We start from the raw sequence: 20,895 nt of genomic DNA, 5'->3' as shown, positions 1-20,895 counted from the left end.
TATCTGTAACTGTGATTAAGTGATCAATTAATTTTGGTTTCCATACTGTATGTGGAATATATTTCCATTTAAGTACATTTACAGTGTTAAACTTAACCGTTTTTTTGTGTTAACTGGCATATAGTTTCTTAAAAATATGACCACTAAAAGCAGTAAAAAAGGAGGTGTCACTGAGCAACTGGACCCTCATGATTTTGTAAAGAGTGTTGTTTCTCACCTCTTCTCATAGCCTTAAGGCCATCGCTAGTTCCTAAACATGTTAGGAGATCCACACTTCACGTTTGTAAACAATTTTTATTAGAATTAAAAACATAGATAAATCACACATTTAAATGTTTTTTTTGTGCCCTTAATGCATTTTCTAATACAGATCGGGTCAAAAGCATTACATTAGAGTGGCACATGGGTGTGCAAGCTGTGTATTTTGTGTTATTTAATCAATAAATGTGCACTCAGCCTTCACACCGGATGTCTTCCCAGCTGTAATTAGGTGTCAGGCCAGAAGCAGAATAGAAGAGAGGGTCGAGGTGCTGTTGACTGGATGTGTCCCTGGGTTGTCATCTTTAGCTGTAACAAGAGATCAGACAGAGGGCAGTGGACTGCGGAGCGAAGTGCATGTCACCGAAGGTAAACCCTTTCAAATCAGCTTTTTTTTTTCTTTTTGTAGGGGTCTGTGGGGGACAGCTCTCAAACGCCTTAGAAACAGCATTTTCCATCTGTGTTCCTAATACAACTCCATTGTTTTATAAATCATCGCCCATACACATCAAAGATTCTTACTTTCTTTTTTTAATCTTTTATACATTCTAACTGTCTAAAAAAGAAGTTTTTGATTAAGCAATTTATGATTTGAAATAAGGTATTCAGTTATGTAACGGAGTGCTCAGCAAGAAAGAGAAACACAAGACAAGAGGTCAGGAGGACCGGGAATGAGCTCAAACCTAGAAGCATTAACCACTAGCCTGTGTCTTAAACATATGCCTGGCATGTAGCCTGGCTTCCTCAGCACACCTTACCTCCACTCCATCTTATTCAAGAAAGATTCCTGCAATCACACCACACACTGAACTATTGCCCTCAATGACCGGATTCAAATAATAGAAAGGTCAAATGTGAACCTGTGCAAAAAAACATGTTCTGCAACTTCGAGACTTCACTACTGCATATAACTACGTTCAACTAAATTTCCTAACATTTTGCTTGCTTTTTCTAATGCTCCCTTTCCCTGTCTGTAAGATATTATATATGTATATTAATAATATTATATATTATTATATAAACACCTTAATCTGTTACATAAGTAATTTCTACATGCTCAACATTTCCCATTTTGTATCGATAGTTTAGAAATACACTGCACTTGTCTTCATTTAATATCATCACCCAGTGTTTGCACAGTCTTGAATTTTTCTGCCGTCCATTTGTTCTTCTAGCGTGTCTGCTAGCCCTCTATTTCCTGTGTTGTCTAAAAGGCCTGACTAGTTTACTAACTATACCAGCAACTTCATCATTTATATAAATTAATTAGTGCAGGGATCCTCTAATGTACCGCTGTGGTACTCCAGTAATTACACCAGCTCAATTTGATCCCTCACCCATTAGCTCTATTTTCTATTAACCGATTCTCTGTCCAAATAGCAGGCATTTCCCCACATTTCTACCAAATTGCCAAGTACGTTATGAGAGTTTATGCAGTTGTTTATGTTACTTTTTGGTTTCGGATATAAACAATATAACTTAAGCTGGAGAGCTTTCAAATGTAGGCCATCAAATGCACAAAACATATGCATAATATATATAAACAGTTACTGTAAGTATCTATAAAGAAAAATCCTGTTTTTCAGTTTTCATTTCCTCCTGGGAAGAGCTGCGAAATGAATCATACAGGTTGTGGCTTTACATCCCGCCTACAGCTTTATAATGAACTGTAAAATAGCTCATATTTTCTACCATAAGGAATCTAGAGCTGTGAAATGGAAAGTCAAATTTCATTCCATCTATGACCTAATTTCTCTGCAACTGTGGAGTCCCGAAATCGCATGTTCATTATAGTTAGTTGGGACATCTTGTTCTAGTTTTCCTTGAAGCAAACGAGTTCATTTTGAAAATTGTCTCCACATTCCACGTAGGATTTCCGTGATCACACAGTTCATCTGATTTTCTTTGCTGATGCCTCATTTTCTCCTTTAGACATTATACAATATCTTGAGCAGGTTTATTACTTTGCTGTTCGGAAGTTTATGAAATGCAGATGGCACCTTAGAGCAAAAGGCACAAGTCACAGCCCTGACATAAATTATTCAAAGGAGATGGCAGTGCTACCATACAGATCAAAACAAGACAACCACCTGAGCATAGACCTATAGTATTCTGCTCCTTCTCAGCCACAAATTCCTGTAGTGCTTAGTCCTTCTTTCCACAAGCCATGGAATAATTGCCCCCTTATACATTATTTGCATGATACTTTAGGACATTCTGAACCAGAAATGGTTCCCGAAGGTTTCTTAAACTGTTAAAAAAAATGAAAGAAAATATTTGTACTCTGTTTTGGCAAAGTCAGTGTGATGAGTAAAATATTTCTCATATCCATATTTATTTACTTTCTTTAAACTCCTTACTGAATACACATTTGATTATTTGAGATCAAACCTAATAGCTATGGTCCTCCAAATACATCAATGAAAATTGCATTTATCATTTTTTTCCAGGAGTTTCTCACACAGGCTGAATATTTTACAAACTAAATCTTTTTTGAAACTGAAAACTGAATTCTTAATCACTGGTCTGAATTATTCATGCAGTGATGCAGAGATTTGTGAAGAGAAGGCTTTGAAGGCCTTCCAGTATAATCAGGATGCAAAAGATTGACTTTATGCCCTGTATTATTTAAATTGTATTCCTATACAATTGTATAACTTGAACTCCACATGTGTTGGGTCTGTCACCCTTCAGGAGTAGTTTGGGCATATTCAAAGGATTTTCCTTAGTTCTTTTTTCTTCTAGAAACAAGAAAGTACAGCAAAAGAAGGATACGTTGGAACTTTGGGTTTAGTCAGTGTTTGTGACAATATCCAATGCTGCAAAATGTGCATGAACTTATTTTCCACTGGGGTTTAGTCATAATGAGTTATTGCAATTCGTATCTAATGAAAACACAACTGTTATAACCACGAGGACACGCAGACGTATCGTAAAGAGCGTGTCATGCAGTTGATTCCATTGCTTAAAACTGAAAGTCAATTAATGATCATGTAGGCTGCACAGGAACAATTTAAGGTTTATCCCATGGTAGAAAGTAAAGCGACACAAAGTGAAACATTTCAAAGAAATTGTACACAATATTCTAGAGTACTGTAGGTGTTACGAATTTCTTGTTCAATTTTAAGTCATCGCTTCATTTAAATCATACATTAGTTATCTTAACATTCTGTTGGCCTTTGCATTGTTTGCCGTATTGTATAGAAGAATATGAAAATTGTGTGTTAACATCTAAGTCATTTCAATAGGTAGCTTTGTTTGCGATATCTGCATGAAACACTTAACTAATGAATTATTGATTAATACTTATAAATTCCATTATTTTTTTAAGCACATGTTATGATCCTGTTGTGAGTTCTCATTATACCCTGGAATGGAATTTAACACGTCTTTTTTCTTTAAATAAATTCATATGGGTTAGGTGTCCTTTGCGTCTTCTAAAATATATACAACCTGGTTGAAAAAAAGCAAGGTTTTAGTCTCCATTGATTAGGGATGTAAATATTTCAGGATCTTTATCGTAGACTGTTTATTCAGCATCTTTGCCACAATATATTTACCATATCAATTCATCTACATTATGACTTTCCATGAACTCCAGCACTGCAGCTCTTGATTTGCATCTCATCTATAAATCTGCTTCACTTATTAGCACTTAAATGGACTTAAGATTTTAAACTTTGTACATTATTCATCAAATAAGAAGGGCTGACAGAACAGAATTCCGTGTCAAGTACACTGTGGTAATACTGTAGTAACAAAGAAGATATCCTTGTAGTCTAGGGGTAAACCAGTACATCAATTATAAATGAAAAAGTCATAGGTTTATTCCATATGAAAAGAGAAGAAAGGAAACACGTTTTGGCTGTGGAGCCGAAAGAAGAATGCTCCACACCTGAAGAAGACTCCACATCCAAAACGTTGTGTTTTCTCTCTTCTTTTTTTCAGCAGGGAATAAACCTTTACTTGTTCCTTTGCAGCCTACGCATGCTGACGCAGCTCCCCACCTGAACTACTTCAATTATAAATGTCCCCCTTTGTTTTGAGGACTAATTCGTATGTTAGCTAGTTAGTGTTTGGTATGTTTCTAACTTTAATTTATGTAATTTTAAGGTAGGCTTTTAGGTTTTACTAAGTTACTAAGAGTTACTGTAGGTGGTTCAGTGTCATTTCACTGAATCCACATGGCATCCCCCAATATGCTATTCACAACTCTGGACCCCCCAGAAGGGGCAGTGCCATGAGGTTACCAGGGAAACAAGCAGTTCCGCCCCCAACACCCCTCATCTTTCCCCTGGAAATGACGGGGGCTTCCAGATCTGGGGTCAAGGCTCAACACTGCTGCATACTGTAACTGAAACTGCAGTTACTACCTCTACCACATCAAAGATGTAGCCTATCAGCACTATACACTATAGGAAAACCTCCTTAAAATATTCTGAGTTAAAAAAATAGGTGGGCTGCAGTTGCACAAATTACTTTTGTATAAAATGTTTGTGGCACTGAAGTTAATGAACCACACAGGGACAAGCTGGCTCTCAAAACATTGATTTTCTATTTACATTTGTAGTAAATGCTTTATTTTTTTTCTGCATAATTCCTATGAACTAAGGAAACATGCTTAATCAGCAACCAGCATTTAATACTGCCTGTAAACTAGTATCAATTTGCATAATGTGAAACAATGATGCAATTCAAGATCCAGAAAAATGAAGCCGGTGATAAATGGAATCTGTGTTAGTGGTAACTGTCATAAGATACAAAAAAAGCCTCATTAAAAAAGTGGCTTGCTGCTAGGAATTATCATCATGGGTTACATTGTTTTCTATGGATATTGAAATATGAGCCAACCTTCTAAGCTATTGTAAAGTTATTGCCCTTTTGTTCCTGAATTATAATTATTTTAATCTCTAAACCCCTTAATATATTCCTTAGTTTTCATTTTTATGTTAAACAAAATCTTGTCTACTCTTCTGGTCACTTTACCAGTGAATCTTTTTTATGTTCCACTTTTAATTATTTTGAAATATCAGTTGCAGCAACTAAGATGAATCAAATGAAGCTAAATGAGATCCCGGCAAGTATCGGAACACTACAGCATAATTGTGAGCAATCTGTACGGACTGAGGAAAGACCATTATGATTTAAAAGTATACTGTATACTGAGCCAGGACCAAGCTTGCGATAAAAAGGTGACTGTGCTGCGCTTGTGTGTACAGTATATGCACTAAATTACCTCATTAGTAACACATTGATGGGCACAGGTAATGAGGTAATTTAACATGTTAAATGTCAAGTCTGTGAAAAATCAAGAAAGAAAAACACAGAAAAGGCCCAATACACTCTGCTTATCAAAACAGCTACAACTTAGTTCCATCAGTGTGTTGAAGAAACACCTCAGGGTCTCGTGACTTTCAGCAATGAATCAATGTTTGGTTTAGGCTACCCTGAAGCATGTCAGCAACTGTGATACACTCATTCATAGTGCAAAAGGCGATTCAATGGTGAGGTCCAAGTGTGATGGTCTGAGCAGGACCTTTGCTTCACACAGGTCTCCACTTGTAGTGACTGATTACTGCCTGGCTCTACAGCTCTACTCTGATTAAATCTTGCGGGTTCATCTTGAAATGACAGCCTTGCATGGGAATGTGTGTAACAAAGTGTGTAACTGCTGCTTGTGTAACAAAGGCGCTTTTTTGAAAGACGAGAATGTGAAGGGTATGTTGTGGATGCCAGCCTTGAGCTCTGTAGAGCATTTGTGGGATGAGCTGGGGTTATGTGTGTCACCTAGTGCTTGGACAACTTGAACAGGCACAGGCTCATCTAGGCCACATGAGAGGAATGAAAAAAAAACAGTATTTTCAGCCTTGTATAGAGCATGCTCCACAGTTCTATAGTAGAACTTGTAATGCTTGGTACGATACAATGGTAGCCACACATACTATTATACCATGACTTCTACAGTAGACCCCTCTCCTCAGCAGCCCTGTAGGTGAAAATGCTAATCAGTATAATAAGTGTGCCTTTATACTGTACCCATGCCATAGGTCTATTCAATAAAATGTCAGTGCACTTGACATTTTCTCGATAATGCCTTGTGAATCTGTTGCAGTTGTAAATCTTACATTTCTTTTGGTGATCAGTATATTTACGGAAATCGCATATTCATCATTACAAATCAACCTCCTCTTGGAATTTAACGAATTGTTTCCAGACTGAACTGAAATTATCCAAGAAATGATTCAAATTAATTCAAGTTAATTTTTTTTTTCATCCCAAAGTTGTTAATATATTCTAAAGCATTCATCACACACTCAAATAGAGATAGACACAGAGAAAGGTTTACAAATGAGGAAATCATTCTACCCTTCTTTCTCTTCAGGCTGCTTCTCAAGTCAGGGATCTCATCTAACTGTTTCTTGATGGATCTTGGGGAATCAGCTTCAACAACACAGACGCATTGCTTGTGCCAAATCCCTATAACTCTTTGTGACATGACTTGCCCCCTTTTCATCCACTTTATATCTTTACAGAGCAAGATGGACGGTGGTCCTGAATACAATGTGGGTTTTTAATTAAATACGCACAAGACTGTACTGTATATGGCTGTAGATGAGGATTGCCTTAGAGTCCCAACCCTCTCTGTCACACACGCAGTCAAAGTGTAGGAGCGCTGACCTGAGCATGCTTTGGGAGACTCCTGTGATGACACCACGGTGCTGCTGAGTATTCCATCTCAATGAGGAAAGTGCCAGTAATCTTCACATTTCTGGTCAGTGCTGTGGGTTGACTCTGACATTTACTTTTCTGGATTTTGAATCTGTCAAGTCATGAGACAAAGTCCTCTGTTGAAGAGTAACGAGATTAGGTTTCTTTAACCTGTGTGTGTCTGCAGGGATGGCTCTCGCTTTTTGGGGCCCTAAGCAAGACCATGGAAAGGGGCCCCCCCAGATCACGATTTACACAGAAACTACTATCAGTTCCCGACACAACATTATTTTATATTTAGTATATATCTATTATATATATTTATTTATTATATCTATTTAGAACAATAAAATAAATAATGTAACTAGAAAACCTTTAACCAGCTTTGAAGAACACATAATGAATAATGTATAAACAAGAACATGAGGCACACATTTTTTTACATTTTAACATGAACATTTTTAATGAACTTTAAATTTTTAAACCATTTTATAAAAACATTCTATAATGCAATGTGCCTATATTTTTGACCTGAGGTATGTTTTAATCAACTTGAGCTTCGAAAAGCTCCTCTCTGCTCCTGCCGCTGTCACTGGGAGAGAGATTGCAATCCGAAGGGCTACAGGTTGAGTTCACAATACCCCTATTTAATGAAATACAGATGAAACTACACGGAAAACAATGCATTGTAATGCCGATTATATATAATCACTGAACAGTCTTTTGTACTGTACATTCGCTTTCATGTTTTTGATTGGCCATGCAGTGCTGATTTTTAGCTGGGAGGCTCACACTGCATGCATAAAATTGCAGGAAACGTGAATTGGTTTACATCTAGTAAAACACATCAAGTAGTCTACGTGTCTAGCTTGAAAATGTCTGTCTACCATTCGCTAGTTACATGGATCTGAGGGAATCAAAACTGAATGAAAAACAAAATTTTACATTATTATGCACGTTCTGCATTATTACAATGACTTGATTGGGATTACCTGCATTCTGAGATCTCTTATCCCTCTCTTCTTTTCTGCGCTTCAAGAACATTACGTTTTCTATTATCGTTCTCTTCTTTTCTGCGCTTCAAGAACATTACGTTTTCTATTATGATTGGTGAATTTTTTTGACTGGGCTTCCACTGGGATAATTCACAGCAGCAGCAGAAGGAGCAACTATAGGGAATTTGTCACTCACATTTTCACATGCCAAATATACAGTGTGTTGTGATGCACATTGAGGCGTCCCCTGGTGGTCTGCGGGCCCTAGGCAGTCACCTGCCCAGGGTGTATGCATTCCCAGGGCCAGCCCTATGTGTACGCCATTTTTGTATGGCCAGGGATTAACCTTGTTAACTTCACCTGAACGGATAACAAAACTTTCTCTGTGACACATGGTGGCCCAAACAGTGAAAAATATTGTGAGATCTTACCAAGACATTGCATATAACGATAATATTATTGCAATGGTAGATGCTACAGTATAACATTGCATATAACATCCTTGAATTTTATACCTTTCTTCTGACATACACTGTATTCTATGTGGGAGTATATGACTCATATTGCTTAACTCATATACAGTACTGTAGGTTAATGATATAATAATAATAATTAATATTATTATTATTTGAGTGGACACTCCACTCAAAGCACTTTACAGGTAATGGGAACTCCCCTCCACGACCACCAATGTGCAGCCCCACCTGGATGATGCGACGGCAGTCATAGTGCACCAGTACACTCCCCACACCTCAGCTCCCAGTGGGGAGGAGAACAGAGCAATGAAGAGATGGGGATTATTAGGAGGCCATGATTGGTAAGGGCCAATTGGGAAATTTGGCCAGGACGCCGGGATTACACCCCTACTCTTTTTGAGAAACATCCTGGGCTTTTTAATGACCACAGAGAGTCAGGACCTCGGTTTTACGTCTCATCCAAAGGACGGTGCCTTTTTACAGTATAGTGTCCCCGTCACCCACATAGGGGGCACATTAGGACCCACATAGACCGCAGTGTGAGCACCCCCTACTGGCCCCACTAACACCTCTTCCAGCTGCCACCTTTTTCCAGGAGTCTCCCATCCAGGTACTGACCAGGATCACACCTGCTGAGCTCCAGTGGGCTACCAGTGGTGAGCTGCGGGGTGATATGGCTGTTGGCCACAGCTGAAACATTGTGTTTTCTCTCTTCTCTTTTCAGCATGGCATAAACCTATTACTTGTTCCTTTGCATAACGCACAGATGTTGAGTTTTTTTACTCTTGCATAAAACAATACAAGGGGAATCATTTGTGAGAGGCACAGAAACCGGTCTGTATCTCCATGGGCAGAATACAAAGTGCTACAAAACTAAATCATTACAATTCTGCCCCTCTTAGAAATCTAAATTAATTTGTGTGTTGTTCAGGATCTTTCTGGCATGTTCAGTACTCTTTGAGAACTTGAGAACATATAAAATAAGAATAACAGTCTTCTACTAAAAGTAGACTCTTGTGCAGAAAATGAAAATGAATCCTTTAACAGTCACATTTGATCTTTGCACATGAGCATTTAACGTGCCTTGTTAATTATATACAGATTTATGATATAGAGTTTGTTTTCAATTATGCTTGAACTGATCATGTAATTTTCTAAATGTATTACTGTATGTTCACATCAAGCAGGCTATCTGTATTTTACAAAATAAAAGGTAGAAGCATTTGGAAATATATGATGTTATGTGTTATAGCATTGGATTAAGCTATAATTATGACTAGACTAGTAAAATCACAATATGATTTTACACTTTTGAAGCCATTTTGATTTGTTTGATTGTGCCATGCATGGCAGCTTCTGCACTAAAACACCTTACATGAGCTTATTAGCAGATGAGTAGATGCTGTTTTTTGTGTGTGTGGGTGGCAGTATAAGAACAATGGGTACAAGCTTATCGAGAAAAAGAAGTGAAGCTGAACTGCCGGTGAGTCCTTAGTTAGAAATGCAAATTAGAGAAGTGAAGCAGTTGCTTTTTGGTACTAGATAAAAAGATCAGGGGTGACACTGTGGCACAGCGGTTAACATTGTTTCCTTGCATCATTCAGTCCCTGGGTGAAATTTTTGGGGTGCTACCTGCGGGCTGTTTGTGTGTGTTGTGTGTTTTTTCTCCCCATATTTGTGTGCGTTTCCTCAGAAGACTGGTTTTCAGTTGCACTTCAAAAGCATACTGGTAGGTTAGTTGGCATCGGGGGAAATTAGCCCTGGTGTGACTGTGTGTGTGTCTTGCAATGGACTGCCGTCCCGTCCAGGGTGTACCCTGCCTTGTAGCCGTTGCTTGCTGGGATAGGTTCTGGCTCTCCCGCGACCCTGACTTTCAAGAAGCGGTTAGAAAATGGATGAATTGATTACAATAGTGAAGTAATTTTTGTTCAGTTATTTGTATCAGTTTTTATGTTGTACAAATAATAGCAGTTGTTTATTTTACTAAGTAGAGTAATGCATTTATGTTGTTCATCTAAAATTGTTTTTCCCTGCACAGGCTATTACATCTTGTATTATTTTCAATATTTGTGTCATTTGATAGTGATTTGTCATACCTTTATCTATTTTCTTCTGGGGCTATATACTAGAGACACAAGGTGAGCAAGGCAGTGTTTTTCGGGGAATGCAGGTACTTTGGTCCTATTGTTTTAACCCCTTAATATGCAATAACATCCCTTTTTGACACAACACATTTAGTACTGTATGTTCCTGATACCTCTGTTCCCACAAATCTTTTTTCTGTCTAAAAGAACTTGTGTTGTGGTGTTCAAGGTTGGGGGAGGATGTTGACGCACGAAGGACACAAGTAGTTTTTCGAATGTCAGTTGAGTGACCATCCCACTGGGCTTTTTTATTCAATCTGTGGTCCTGGAGGCAGCACATACAGTTCATTCCAGGGTTTAAAGGAATGAGCTACACTGGCACACTGAACGGGCTGGATGTTTTTAGTCTTGAACAGAGAGAACTATGAGGGGACCTGGAACAAGTATTCAAAATTCTCAAAGGCATTAACAAAATCAAAACAGTGGCTACTACAGTATGTGGAAGTGCATTTACTGTAAAACCAAGACCAAGAGGCACATGTTTACCCAACAAGCTGAAATTAGAACAAGTTACCCAACCATGTTTTTGAAGCTGATACTGAATCTTTCTTTAAGAAACAACTGGATAAGACCTTCAGTTCAATTACCTACTCACTACCAAACAGAGCAGGCGAGCTAAATGGGCCCCTCTCATTGATTGCTTTTATTATGTTCTTATGGAAAGGCTACCACACATAAGATGCAGACTGAAGTGCAAAATTAAATTTGATTGTTTTTGGTCCACACTGCATGTTTAAGAGATCCCCTTTGATGTAATTTAGTATTACAGATCATAGTATCTTGCATATGATTTCTGGTAGCTTGTTAATTATTACAGAATTTCCATTGCAGCTATAGTACAATACAGTACACAGAATAGTTTTACAGTACTTCACATTTTCTTCACTCAGCTGGTGTTTTGCTGTTACCGGATTATGGCTTACTCGTTTTTCAGCTTCAGTAAGCATCTGTTATGCATCCCTCTTTTGAAAAGGACTCAGTAATTTAAAATATTCAGGTTTTAATCACTCCATTGAATCTGATCTGAGATTTGAGTGAATGTGATCTACATTTAAGTATTCCTGTATGCAGAACTAGAGAGCAATGTGTTGATCTGAGGAGTCATACCCTTTCAATGGACTGTTCAAAATGACTGATTGCTGCTATTAGGCCACATCATTAAAGGAGCACTGTCACTCCCACACTCTCACATCTCCGTTCCTCTGCAACTTTTCATGCAGAGGAAAAGGGAAAAGCACCTGAAATGCCTTTGCCACAAGCTATTTAACAGCCTGAACATAAGACAGTAATAGTAAATGATGAGTCTTGGCACACATTCAGCACAAACCTAGGGTATTTACATATTTGCTTTTGTGTTACAAGAAAGGGGTGCTTTTGAGGTAGTTTGTACTTTGGTTTTGAAATTCTTGCATTCTTTTTCTTTGGTTAATGGATATAATGTGGATAATTTATTCATTTAATTATTGGTGTGTCTTAGGATAGTATGTGATATGGTGGTGTAGTCATTATTGGTTTTATGTTGTATATTGTATTGTCGTGTTTAATTATATGAGCTCACCAAACCAATTTCCATGAAACTGGTTGGTGTGACAAAAAAATGTTGAACTTGAAATGTGAAAGTAGTTCACCTGGGATCATATTTCGGGGAAAATAAGGGAATTGAAAACTATAGAATACTATGAAATCTAAATAGTACAATAGTTCAATAAGCATAGTGATTAACCCCTGAAACCAAGTTCCAAGTGAATCAGTAAAAAATCTATAAATGAGAGTAATGTATCTTATAAGTTATAAGTATTTACAAGTTATGTTTAATGTACATGCATTACTGTAGTGGTCTAGCATTCAAAAGTGGCATTGCAACCATTTCTCTCCGCAGTACCTACAAGAGGCATTGAGATAAGAAAATAACGTTTGGCAAGCTACGATGTACAGTAAGCATGCTGGAAGCAATCACTGGAAATTGGTTAGAACGAAAGTTAAGTCAATGCCCTTTGATTACAAAGAATTGTCAGATGAACTGCTGACTATGCTTAATGTAGTATTGAAGGCAGTGACTGAGTGGAGCTCCAATCCATTTTCTCTTCTGTACTGGAATCTCACTGTCTTCACTCTCTGCCTTGTTGTAGTTGTAAATGAGTTCACTTTTTTCTTACAGACCCCCTCCCCCTCCTTTTTGTTTTTTGCATTTAGAAGGTGAGCCAATTTTTTAAAAGAAATTTGAGTTTTTCAAACTAAAATATTTCCACTTCCACTGTTATTCGTATGTTTCTGACAAGCTTCACATGAACAGAGAGCCCTTACAGTTACTGGTAATCCTCCTAGAACTCTGCTATTGATGGACAGCCTGATAGCACAAACCGTGAAAATGAGTTTTATTGAACTGAAAAACTATTAAAGGTCAAAAATAGGACTCATCAATATTGATGATGCTCAGTATTATTTATCAAATGCTAGATTAGTTTAACAGGCAGATTTGATTCTTATTGCTGATACTGATAGTAGTAAGGTGAAGCCAACAGTAGAAAAGTGAATAGGAATGTCAATATACAGTATAGTGCAAAAGTATTAATTTCTTTTCAATTATATCCTATTTTATTCAATTTTTGAATAATGTAGACATTTCCTAAGAGTGAATATTGTTAATATTTAACTTTTCATGTGGAAAAAAAATGTTATTTCTGAGGTGAAAGCAGTTACTTTTAACTTACGTGACAGAATGTATTGAGTCTGAAATGTTGTGGCCTTAAATAATAGAGTTTGCGTAATGCATGTAAATATCACCATTAATTTTAATTAATATAATTAGCAAATGTATGTGGTTTTACCATTATATGACAAGTTTAAGATTTGAACATTATAAATTAAATCAAAATATACTAGACTTTTAGTGGAAATATTACATTTCCAGTTATTTTACTCCATTTGTTCACTCTCATGTTCTGACCCGGAGAAAAGAAATCAGATCTGTTGTTCAGCACCAAGTTAACAAGCCGGCTGCCTATTTCTTCACAATTCCAGGTGATAGAAACACATACAGGGGCGACAGCTGGGAGCCCTTTCAAATGGAAGCAATAGGAATATTGAATCTAGTAAATGTAATGGACTTCTTGCCACCTGACTGTACCTGATTTTGTTTCACATAAAAAAAAACTTAATCAAAGAAATATCAATTTCAGATTGTGTTTATCACATTACCTTGAATTTCTTAATTCCAGTAAATTTCCACAAGCCACTGACATAAACCTGCTTTCCCTTTTGATGCTTATTGTACAGTATGTAGCAAATCTGTCATTTGTGAGGTATACTAATGAGAAATATGTCACTTATTTCTTTACAAAAAAGTACCTGCAAAACGTACAGTACATGTAACCTTTGGTTTGGTCATCTACCACACCACCAAGCTTCTTTAAAAACTCCTGCATTGACCAGCTGTGTTTCTACTCTTCTTTCCTCTTCTCAAGGCAACAGAAGTCTATGATAGATCCGTTAAACTCCTCTGTCGTATAGACAAGCAAACAAAGCAGTACACAGAGGCAAATCCACTCGAGACAGCAGTGCTCAGGAAATATATTTATTGCTTCCTGAAAGGATTTCTGTGTTGCTGATGACTCAGCCTTCAATTAAGTTTTGAATGCTATTCATAAAAGGGTGACTGCTTGGTGGACCTCTTTGGCACAGTTTTTTTTATTTTCTAAACTTTAAATGTCTAGGCCTGTAAACAAAATGTCAGTGATTCACATGCAGCAAGTTTGGAAAACGTATGATTACATATTTTCCAGCTAGCGGTTCTAACTTCTTGTAGTGTGATCTTATTATATGATCCATGCTTGACCACTGAACTTTAAACATGTGCAAAAATATTTGTGATTCTTCCATCTCAGAAGTATTGCCAGACTATGTCCTGTGTTGTTTCTCAATGTAGCAGAAAGGGTGATCAACATGTTTCTTTTCAATAATTTATTACTGTAATGCCCTACTCGCTGGGGTATCTACACTAAACAAACTTCAGTATGTCAAATTCAGCAGCCAAAATTCTGACCAGGCCATGTGCAAGTGTCCTGGAGTCCTTGCACTGGCTTCCTATCAGGTTTTGTGTCAACTTTAAATTCCCTATGCTCACCTGTACGTCTCTACATAGCATGGACATCAGTACCTAATTTCACTTGTTTTCCTACTCCCCACCTCTTGCATCTGATTCTGGTCTCCTGTTTGTCCCCCGAGCTTATAGGGAGAAGCAGCAGGAGAAGACCCTCTCACTCTGTGGGTGACAGGGTCTTCTCCTGCTGCACCCCAAAGCTCTGGAACTCTGTCCCCAAGGATATCATACAGGGGCAACAGGTGAATTGGGCACATTCAAATCCAGATTCAATACCCTTTTCTTCTTAAAAGGTTTTCTTTTAATTTATGTCTTTGTCAGCTCCTTGCATCTTCTAATACATTTACTGTATAATCCCTAGTATTTGTACTGATTCTGTCACTGCTATCTTTGCTACTGTTTTCTTTTGTTTTAATTTTGTTTTTGGGTTTTCATGTAAAGTGCTTTGAGGAGATATTTTTAAAGGCCCTACAGAAAATAAGATTTTGTATTATAAGCTCTCAGGATCTGGTCAGTAGATTGATAAGGTCAGTGCAGTAAAAGGTTAGAAAGGTAGGCATTTGTGATCTCTAGAGGTGCCATAATACAGCGTTTACAGACAGTGTGATATACAATGTTGCTTATTCAAATGCTGTGTTAAAAACAAGTCAGAAAACTAAACACAGAGAGCGTGGCAGTGGTGTTTTGTGGTTATATGTTACATTCAAACCAATTTCTTTGCTTTTGGCATTTTTGTATGAACCATTTTATTGGGACAAAAAAAAGCCCTTTGCCATTGAAGATTGACAAGAGCATCAGAGGATGTGAAACGGTGTTTTTTACTTGATGCGTTTGTCTGTCTCAGGGCCTGCAACAGCTGACGAGTTCCTGTACGAGATCCAGTTTGAGTCTGATGATGCCAGGGCTCAGCTGGAGCCCTCTGTAGCACTGTCTCTTCTGGGGAAAGAGCGAGATGCACAGACTGGAATTGTGACATTGATCTTCAATATCATATTTGCTCCCTATAAGCCACTCAGGTAATTACATCTCCCAGCATGCTCTGTTAATGATGGGCGCTAGCATGTCACAGCCTTGATGTTATCATCATATGTTCTTAGTACATCCATTGGAAAAGTGGATTTCTGAAATATACTGTAGATGATAAATAATATAACAGTCGATGAATACATATTTCAGTCTGTTGCTACTTGAAATTGGAATTGGAATTTCTTTGTTATCCAGAGCTATAAAAACACAAATCTCTAGGACACAAAAACAACACACAGACTGAAATAAGGCATTTGATGTAAATATCTTGATTAGGTTATGACATACAGTGAATGTCATACTCTAGATCTTTACCATTAACACTTAATAACTCATGGAAATATAAATATTAATGACCTCTCACCATTTTCACCATAGTGCTAGAAAGCATAAGTCACCAAATAGACTCAGCTCTACTTCGTGAATGTAAAGTTTAATTTGAATGTGAATGGCAGTTGTTATGATGCATCATCAGCAGAGTGTACCTAACTTTGACGAGGGAATCAGGTATGTATTTGTCTTACAAAACCATAACTTGTTTAACAGTTATGGAAAATGTATCAAGAAAGCAATCACAAAGAATTCTATGAATATGGATATGAATTAGCTCTAACCATGGCATAACTCTAGAAAGCAGAACCATGTGAACATATCTAATCCATAAGGTCAAAGCTAGCAGCATGGATAGATGAAGGCAGAATTCATAGTGATTGCTCTATCTTTAAATACACCATGAACTGTGGAGGCTGCTTCTTATAAGAGATAAACATATGCCATTTCACTTTTCAAAATAATATATGATCTGCTGATGAGCTATGCGAGACAGGTGTCTACTTGCTTCGACCTTATAAGTGATATGGAATCCAAACTTTATTGTGAGATTGTTCCACTTTTTATCATCGGGAATAGCAAAATTGCTAATTTTAAGAATAATTTCTCACAAATGAATATTCTACATGTATAAGCATACTTATACAGGGGGCTGCTAAATAGCCGCCCTCCGGGATGAATAAAGTATTTTGAATTGAATTGAAAACTTAAAGAATTATAAGAGCACTAAAAATGAGTATAAACTGCACCTATATGTTGTATTATTAAAACGCTGCATAAAAAGTTGCATTATTTGTTGTTTTTTTTCCAGTCTTGCTGTTGTATATACTTTACGATAGTTTATACAAAATAACAGGATTATTCTCTAAATGTTTCCAACAACAGTATGTATAAAATGACATACAGTAAATTACTAGTTAATCTAGGGAAGGAAGTATGCATTAATTCTCTGTAACGCCGTTTATGTTATACTGTATGATACTGTTTACTGCTTCATTCCCTGCAGCTTCATCACCTTGTTTTAAATGTGTTAATCCCAGGTGTTCAGCGGTTCTTGCAGTGCAGTGTGCCACAGGAGGGGTATGGAAATTTCCAATACTGCTGAGCTCCACAGAGCCCAAGGTAGATGATGTCATCAACATTGAAGCCACTGGGTTAAACAAGGCGTCAATGGTGGGATTTAGACTCACAAGCCAAACAAGGTAAGGTTCATGAAACAAAATTAAGCGCCCCGCTAACAGGAAAGTAATAAGTCTGTATCGATGTGTTCAGAGTATTGTATGCTAGTGACGTCCAAGGAAATTGAGACTTTATCAATTTTTATTTTACAAAATACTGCTAAAACTGAGTGACTATAACCGCTTAGGAGTTGCACAGATTTCATCGAAACTACTTGACCTACAGTAGTGTACTTCATAATAAATTGTATATTTTAGAATTCAACCTCCCTTTCATTTGTGTGAATTAAATTGCAAATTCCTATTTATTGTAGAATTCTGCAAGGGAAAGCAGAAAGGCCAAAGAACAAATTATTGATGTTTGTTGGCCTTCATTTTTGGGTAGTTGTTGAGTATTCTAGCGTAGTGTGCGGTGATTTATATTCAGTGAAGTGGCTGAGCCACATTCATTGTTGAAATCTATGTATGCACATGTGGTCATGCAATTTGTAAGTATTCTTCTGTTTTCTTCTCTTTCTGTTAGCAGTTTGCCAGTTTTGATGGTTTCATTTTTTCCTCTAAACAGGTTGAAGCTTTCTTATTGGTGCTCAGGGAAAAAAAACAATTAAATTTCATAGTGAAAGGGAGCGGATCAAAGCTTTTACTGACTGCTCTGCATTTCTTAACGTTCAGTACTTTTCTATTTAAGTAGCTGTATATTCTGTCCTTCTATGATTTTTTGTAAGAAATATATTACCCTCAAAAGCTGTTGTTAATTTTTAACAACTCTCATAAAATAATTATTATTAATAACTTTTTAATATGTTGTATGGCCGATGGTGATTTTGCTGCTTATGTTGAGAGTTTCATAATGTCCGTTTTTTGATGCTGAAATGGCAATAAGAAAGGCAGAAGTAATATTGCCTTTATAGTTTCACGTCTCTTAGAAATCAGGGACACGTACTTGTGGAACTGCATTTTTGTTGTTTTTGTTGTTTGATTTCTTAGTCAACACCATTTGATATCTTCTCTAATAATGTCTCATTATATGTTAATTAATTTCCATATACAGTATGCCCAGTGAAAAAATAAGGTTGCTCATAGTCTTATAAATGATAAATGAATATAATTTTTGGCACCACAGGCAAGGAGCAGCATCCTGTGTGGAATGATTTTTTTTTTACAAACTTGAATTTGATTAAAGTAATATCATTATGCATTGCTAACTTAATAATAGAAAAGTTAATTTCCTCAAAATGTAGAAAAATATAGTTAATCTGAGAAAATAGGAGAGACTGTGTACTGTCGGCATTTCAATTGATAAAATACTTGATCTTTATTCCCCTTCAACTATTACAGAAAATAGACTGACTTTTACCAATAGGGAGTCAGTCTATGAAACAAAATCAGCGTTATACATTAACAATGTTAAAAAGGGATTGAAAAACAGTAAACTTACCTGTACCACTAGAGGCTGCCAAAAGGACCTTTAATTCCTGTAAATAGACTAACTGGGAGTCAATTATTTATTTATTATTTATTCTAATTTATTATTATATTATTGGTGATGGGATGGAATGATGCACATTTTCACAGGGGGTTAAATGAGCATCTCTTTGGCGTATTAACGGTTTGCACAGTGGGAGCTGAGTACCATACTGCTGAAAAAGTACGGAATATAGAACATTTTTAAATGCATTTTAAGATAAGACCATGTGCATTTGGGATGGAAATCATAAGTCATTCCTCTGGTTGCTGGGGTTTTCCCCCACAGTCCAAAGATAAATTGGTTAATTGGCTTCTAAGAAAATTGTCCCTAGTGTGAATGTATGTGTCTTCTCTGTGATGGACTGGCGTCCTGTCCAGGGACCCCCATGCCTGCTGCTTGTGGGGATGGGCTCTGGCTCCACTGTGACAATGGACTGGTTAGAAAACAGACGGATGAATGAATGAACAATGTTTTTATTATAACTGTGTTTAGGACACACCCTATTCCAGGGCACCTTACTGTACATTACAAAAAGGAAGTAGAAGGAACAATCGGGCAGATATGATATATGGTAAAAACTAATAAAATAAGAGGCAATTGTAAATAGGTCCAAAAAAATTAAATTCTAAGAACTAAAACAGTAAAACTGATGATGCGGAAACACATTTAAACACACTGCTGGCTTGTGCTTGATATTTACGGTGAATAAGTGGAATTGGCATGCTACATTACTGATCTGACAATTAGAAACGTTAATCTGGAACAGTGTTGATACATTAGTTATTGAAGGATGTCATTAAGACCTGAGAGATCACAGGTGTTGTCTAAATAGATGAGTCTTGAGTAGGTGCTAAAAAGGAGGTCAGGGACCGAAGCTCTAAGCAGATTAAATTTCATGTAAATGAAAAATCGGAAAAAGATATGAAGTTAATTTAGCCTTTTTGCATATTTTTTGCCCATTCAATAGACAAAAGTGTAATAAATGTGCTATCTTCTGCATAAGGATTTCGATGTTTTCATTTATAGAGTGCTTTACATCCCAGAGGGGCTTCAGAAGTGCTTCAGATATAGGCAGGAACCCACTTCATCCAACACTGAAGTGCAGCGTCCACCTGTGTGACAGGTGGTAGCCTTTCTGTGCCAGCAGCCCTGCTGCACAGCAGATCAGGTGGAGAAGGGAGAAATTAATTCAACTGAATTAAGAGGGAGATTTGAAGGGGCCAGATTGAGCAAATCCGAAGTGGCAAAGTGGAAATTCAGCCAAGGCACAAGCTTGAATGCCCATATGCTGAGAAACATTGCCTCATACTCTTTAACGGCCACACAGTCAGGGTCTCCAAGTTAAAGTGTCAACCATGGGATGATGTCTCCTTAAAGCACAGTGAACTGTCCCCATATTGGGATCCTGCTTGGCTTCCGAGATCCGATTTTCAGGATAAATTGATGACAAAAATTGTAGAACTCTATAATATATGTGAAGACAAAAACTAAAGAAATTTTAAAATATCTGCTGAACCCAAAATGATGCAACTGCAACAAGCAACAAGCAGTATGCGTGTTAAGAGCAGTGAGGGATCTGAACTTCAGCTATTGATTAAGATTTAGGATAATGAACTCTTTGTAAGGGGGAAACACGTCAGGTTGGCCATTTTAGTTTCAGTGCATACAGTAACTCTTGACTTTTAAATTGATAGAAAGTCAATCTATGGTCATGGCAATTGATATACTGTAAGATGCAAGCACTGTAGATAAAAAGCAATGATCAATTTTTATTTTAAGATGGTTTACTGAAGGAACCCCAGCAAAATGCATTATTCCTATCACCTTGTGATGAATGGGTGCATCAGATATGTAGTATTACGTATTATTTTGTTGATCTATTTTAAACTTTCGTGCACTTACTGTACCTCGTGGCATGGCTGGGTATCCTTTGCCTGCACACCTAAGTTTAATGCGCACTCAAATTTATCTGTTACTAAAGCTGCTGCCTGTACCATATTGTGAGGTAAGAGGTGCTAATTACAGCTCAGGTCATTTATTCTAGACATCAGAGCTCCCAGTCTGTGTACAGTACTTCTACATGAGATCATTCATTGTCATCTGGTGTGCAATCAAAGCAGATGTCCTGTATACAGTATATTTGGAAAATAAAATGCTGGGATCCACAGCTCTCCCCAATGTGGGACACTTAGGCATAACCCACTAGGGGGATC

The 20,895-nt window shown here is 37.2% G+C and overlaps 1 protein-coding gene across 2 annotated transcripts in view; it reads left to right on the top strand.

The window, feature by feature from the left end:
* LOC148675759 (cilia- and flagella-associated protein 47-like) overlaps window positions 1-20,895 on the top strand; it is a 210,456-nt gene that overhangs the window by 177,223 nt on the left and 12,338 nt on the right. For both annotated transcript variants that reach the window (XM_088646922.1, XM_088646914.1), the window contains exons 60-62: window positions 481-627; window positions 15,525-15,696; window positions 17,077-17,238. In XM_088646922.1, coding sequence (XP_088503048.1) covers window positions 481-627; window positions 15,525-15,696; window positions 17,077-17,238 — 481 coding nt within the window. The remainder of the gene's footprint in view (window positions 1-480; window positions 628-15,524; window positions 15,697-17,076; window positions 17,239-20,895) is intronic.

The sequence above is a fragment of the Lepisosteus platostomus genome, chromosome 2, assembly GCF_059453375.1.
Source record: "Lepisosteus platostomus isolate fLepPlt1 chromosome 2, fLepPlt1.hap1, whole genome shotgun sequence".
Lineage (NCBI taxonomy): Eukaryota > Metazoa > Chordata > Actinopteri > Semionotiformes > Lepisosteidae > Lepisosteus > Lepisosteus platostomus.
The sequence above is the reverse complement of the archived record's forward strand: the minus strand, read 5'-3'. Positions and strand labels throughout refer to the sequence as shown.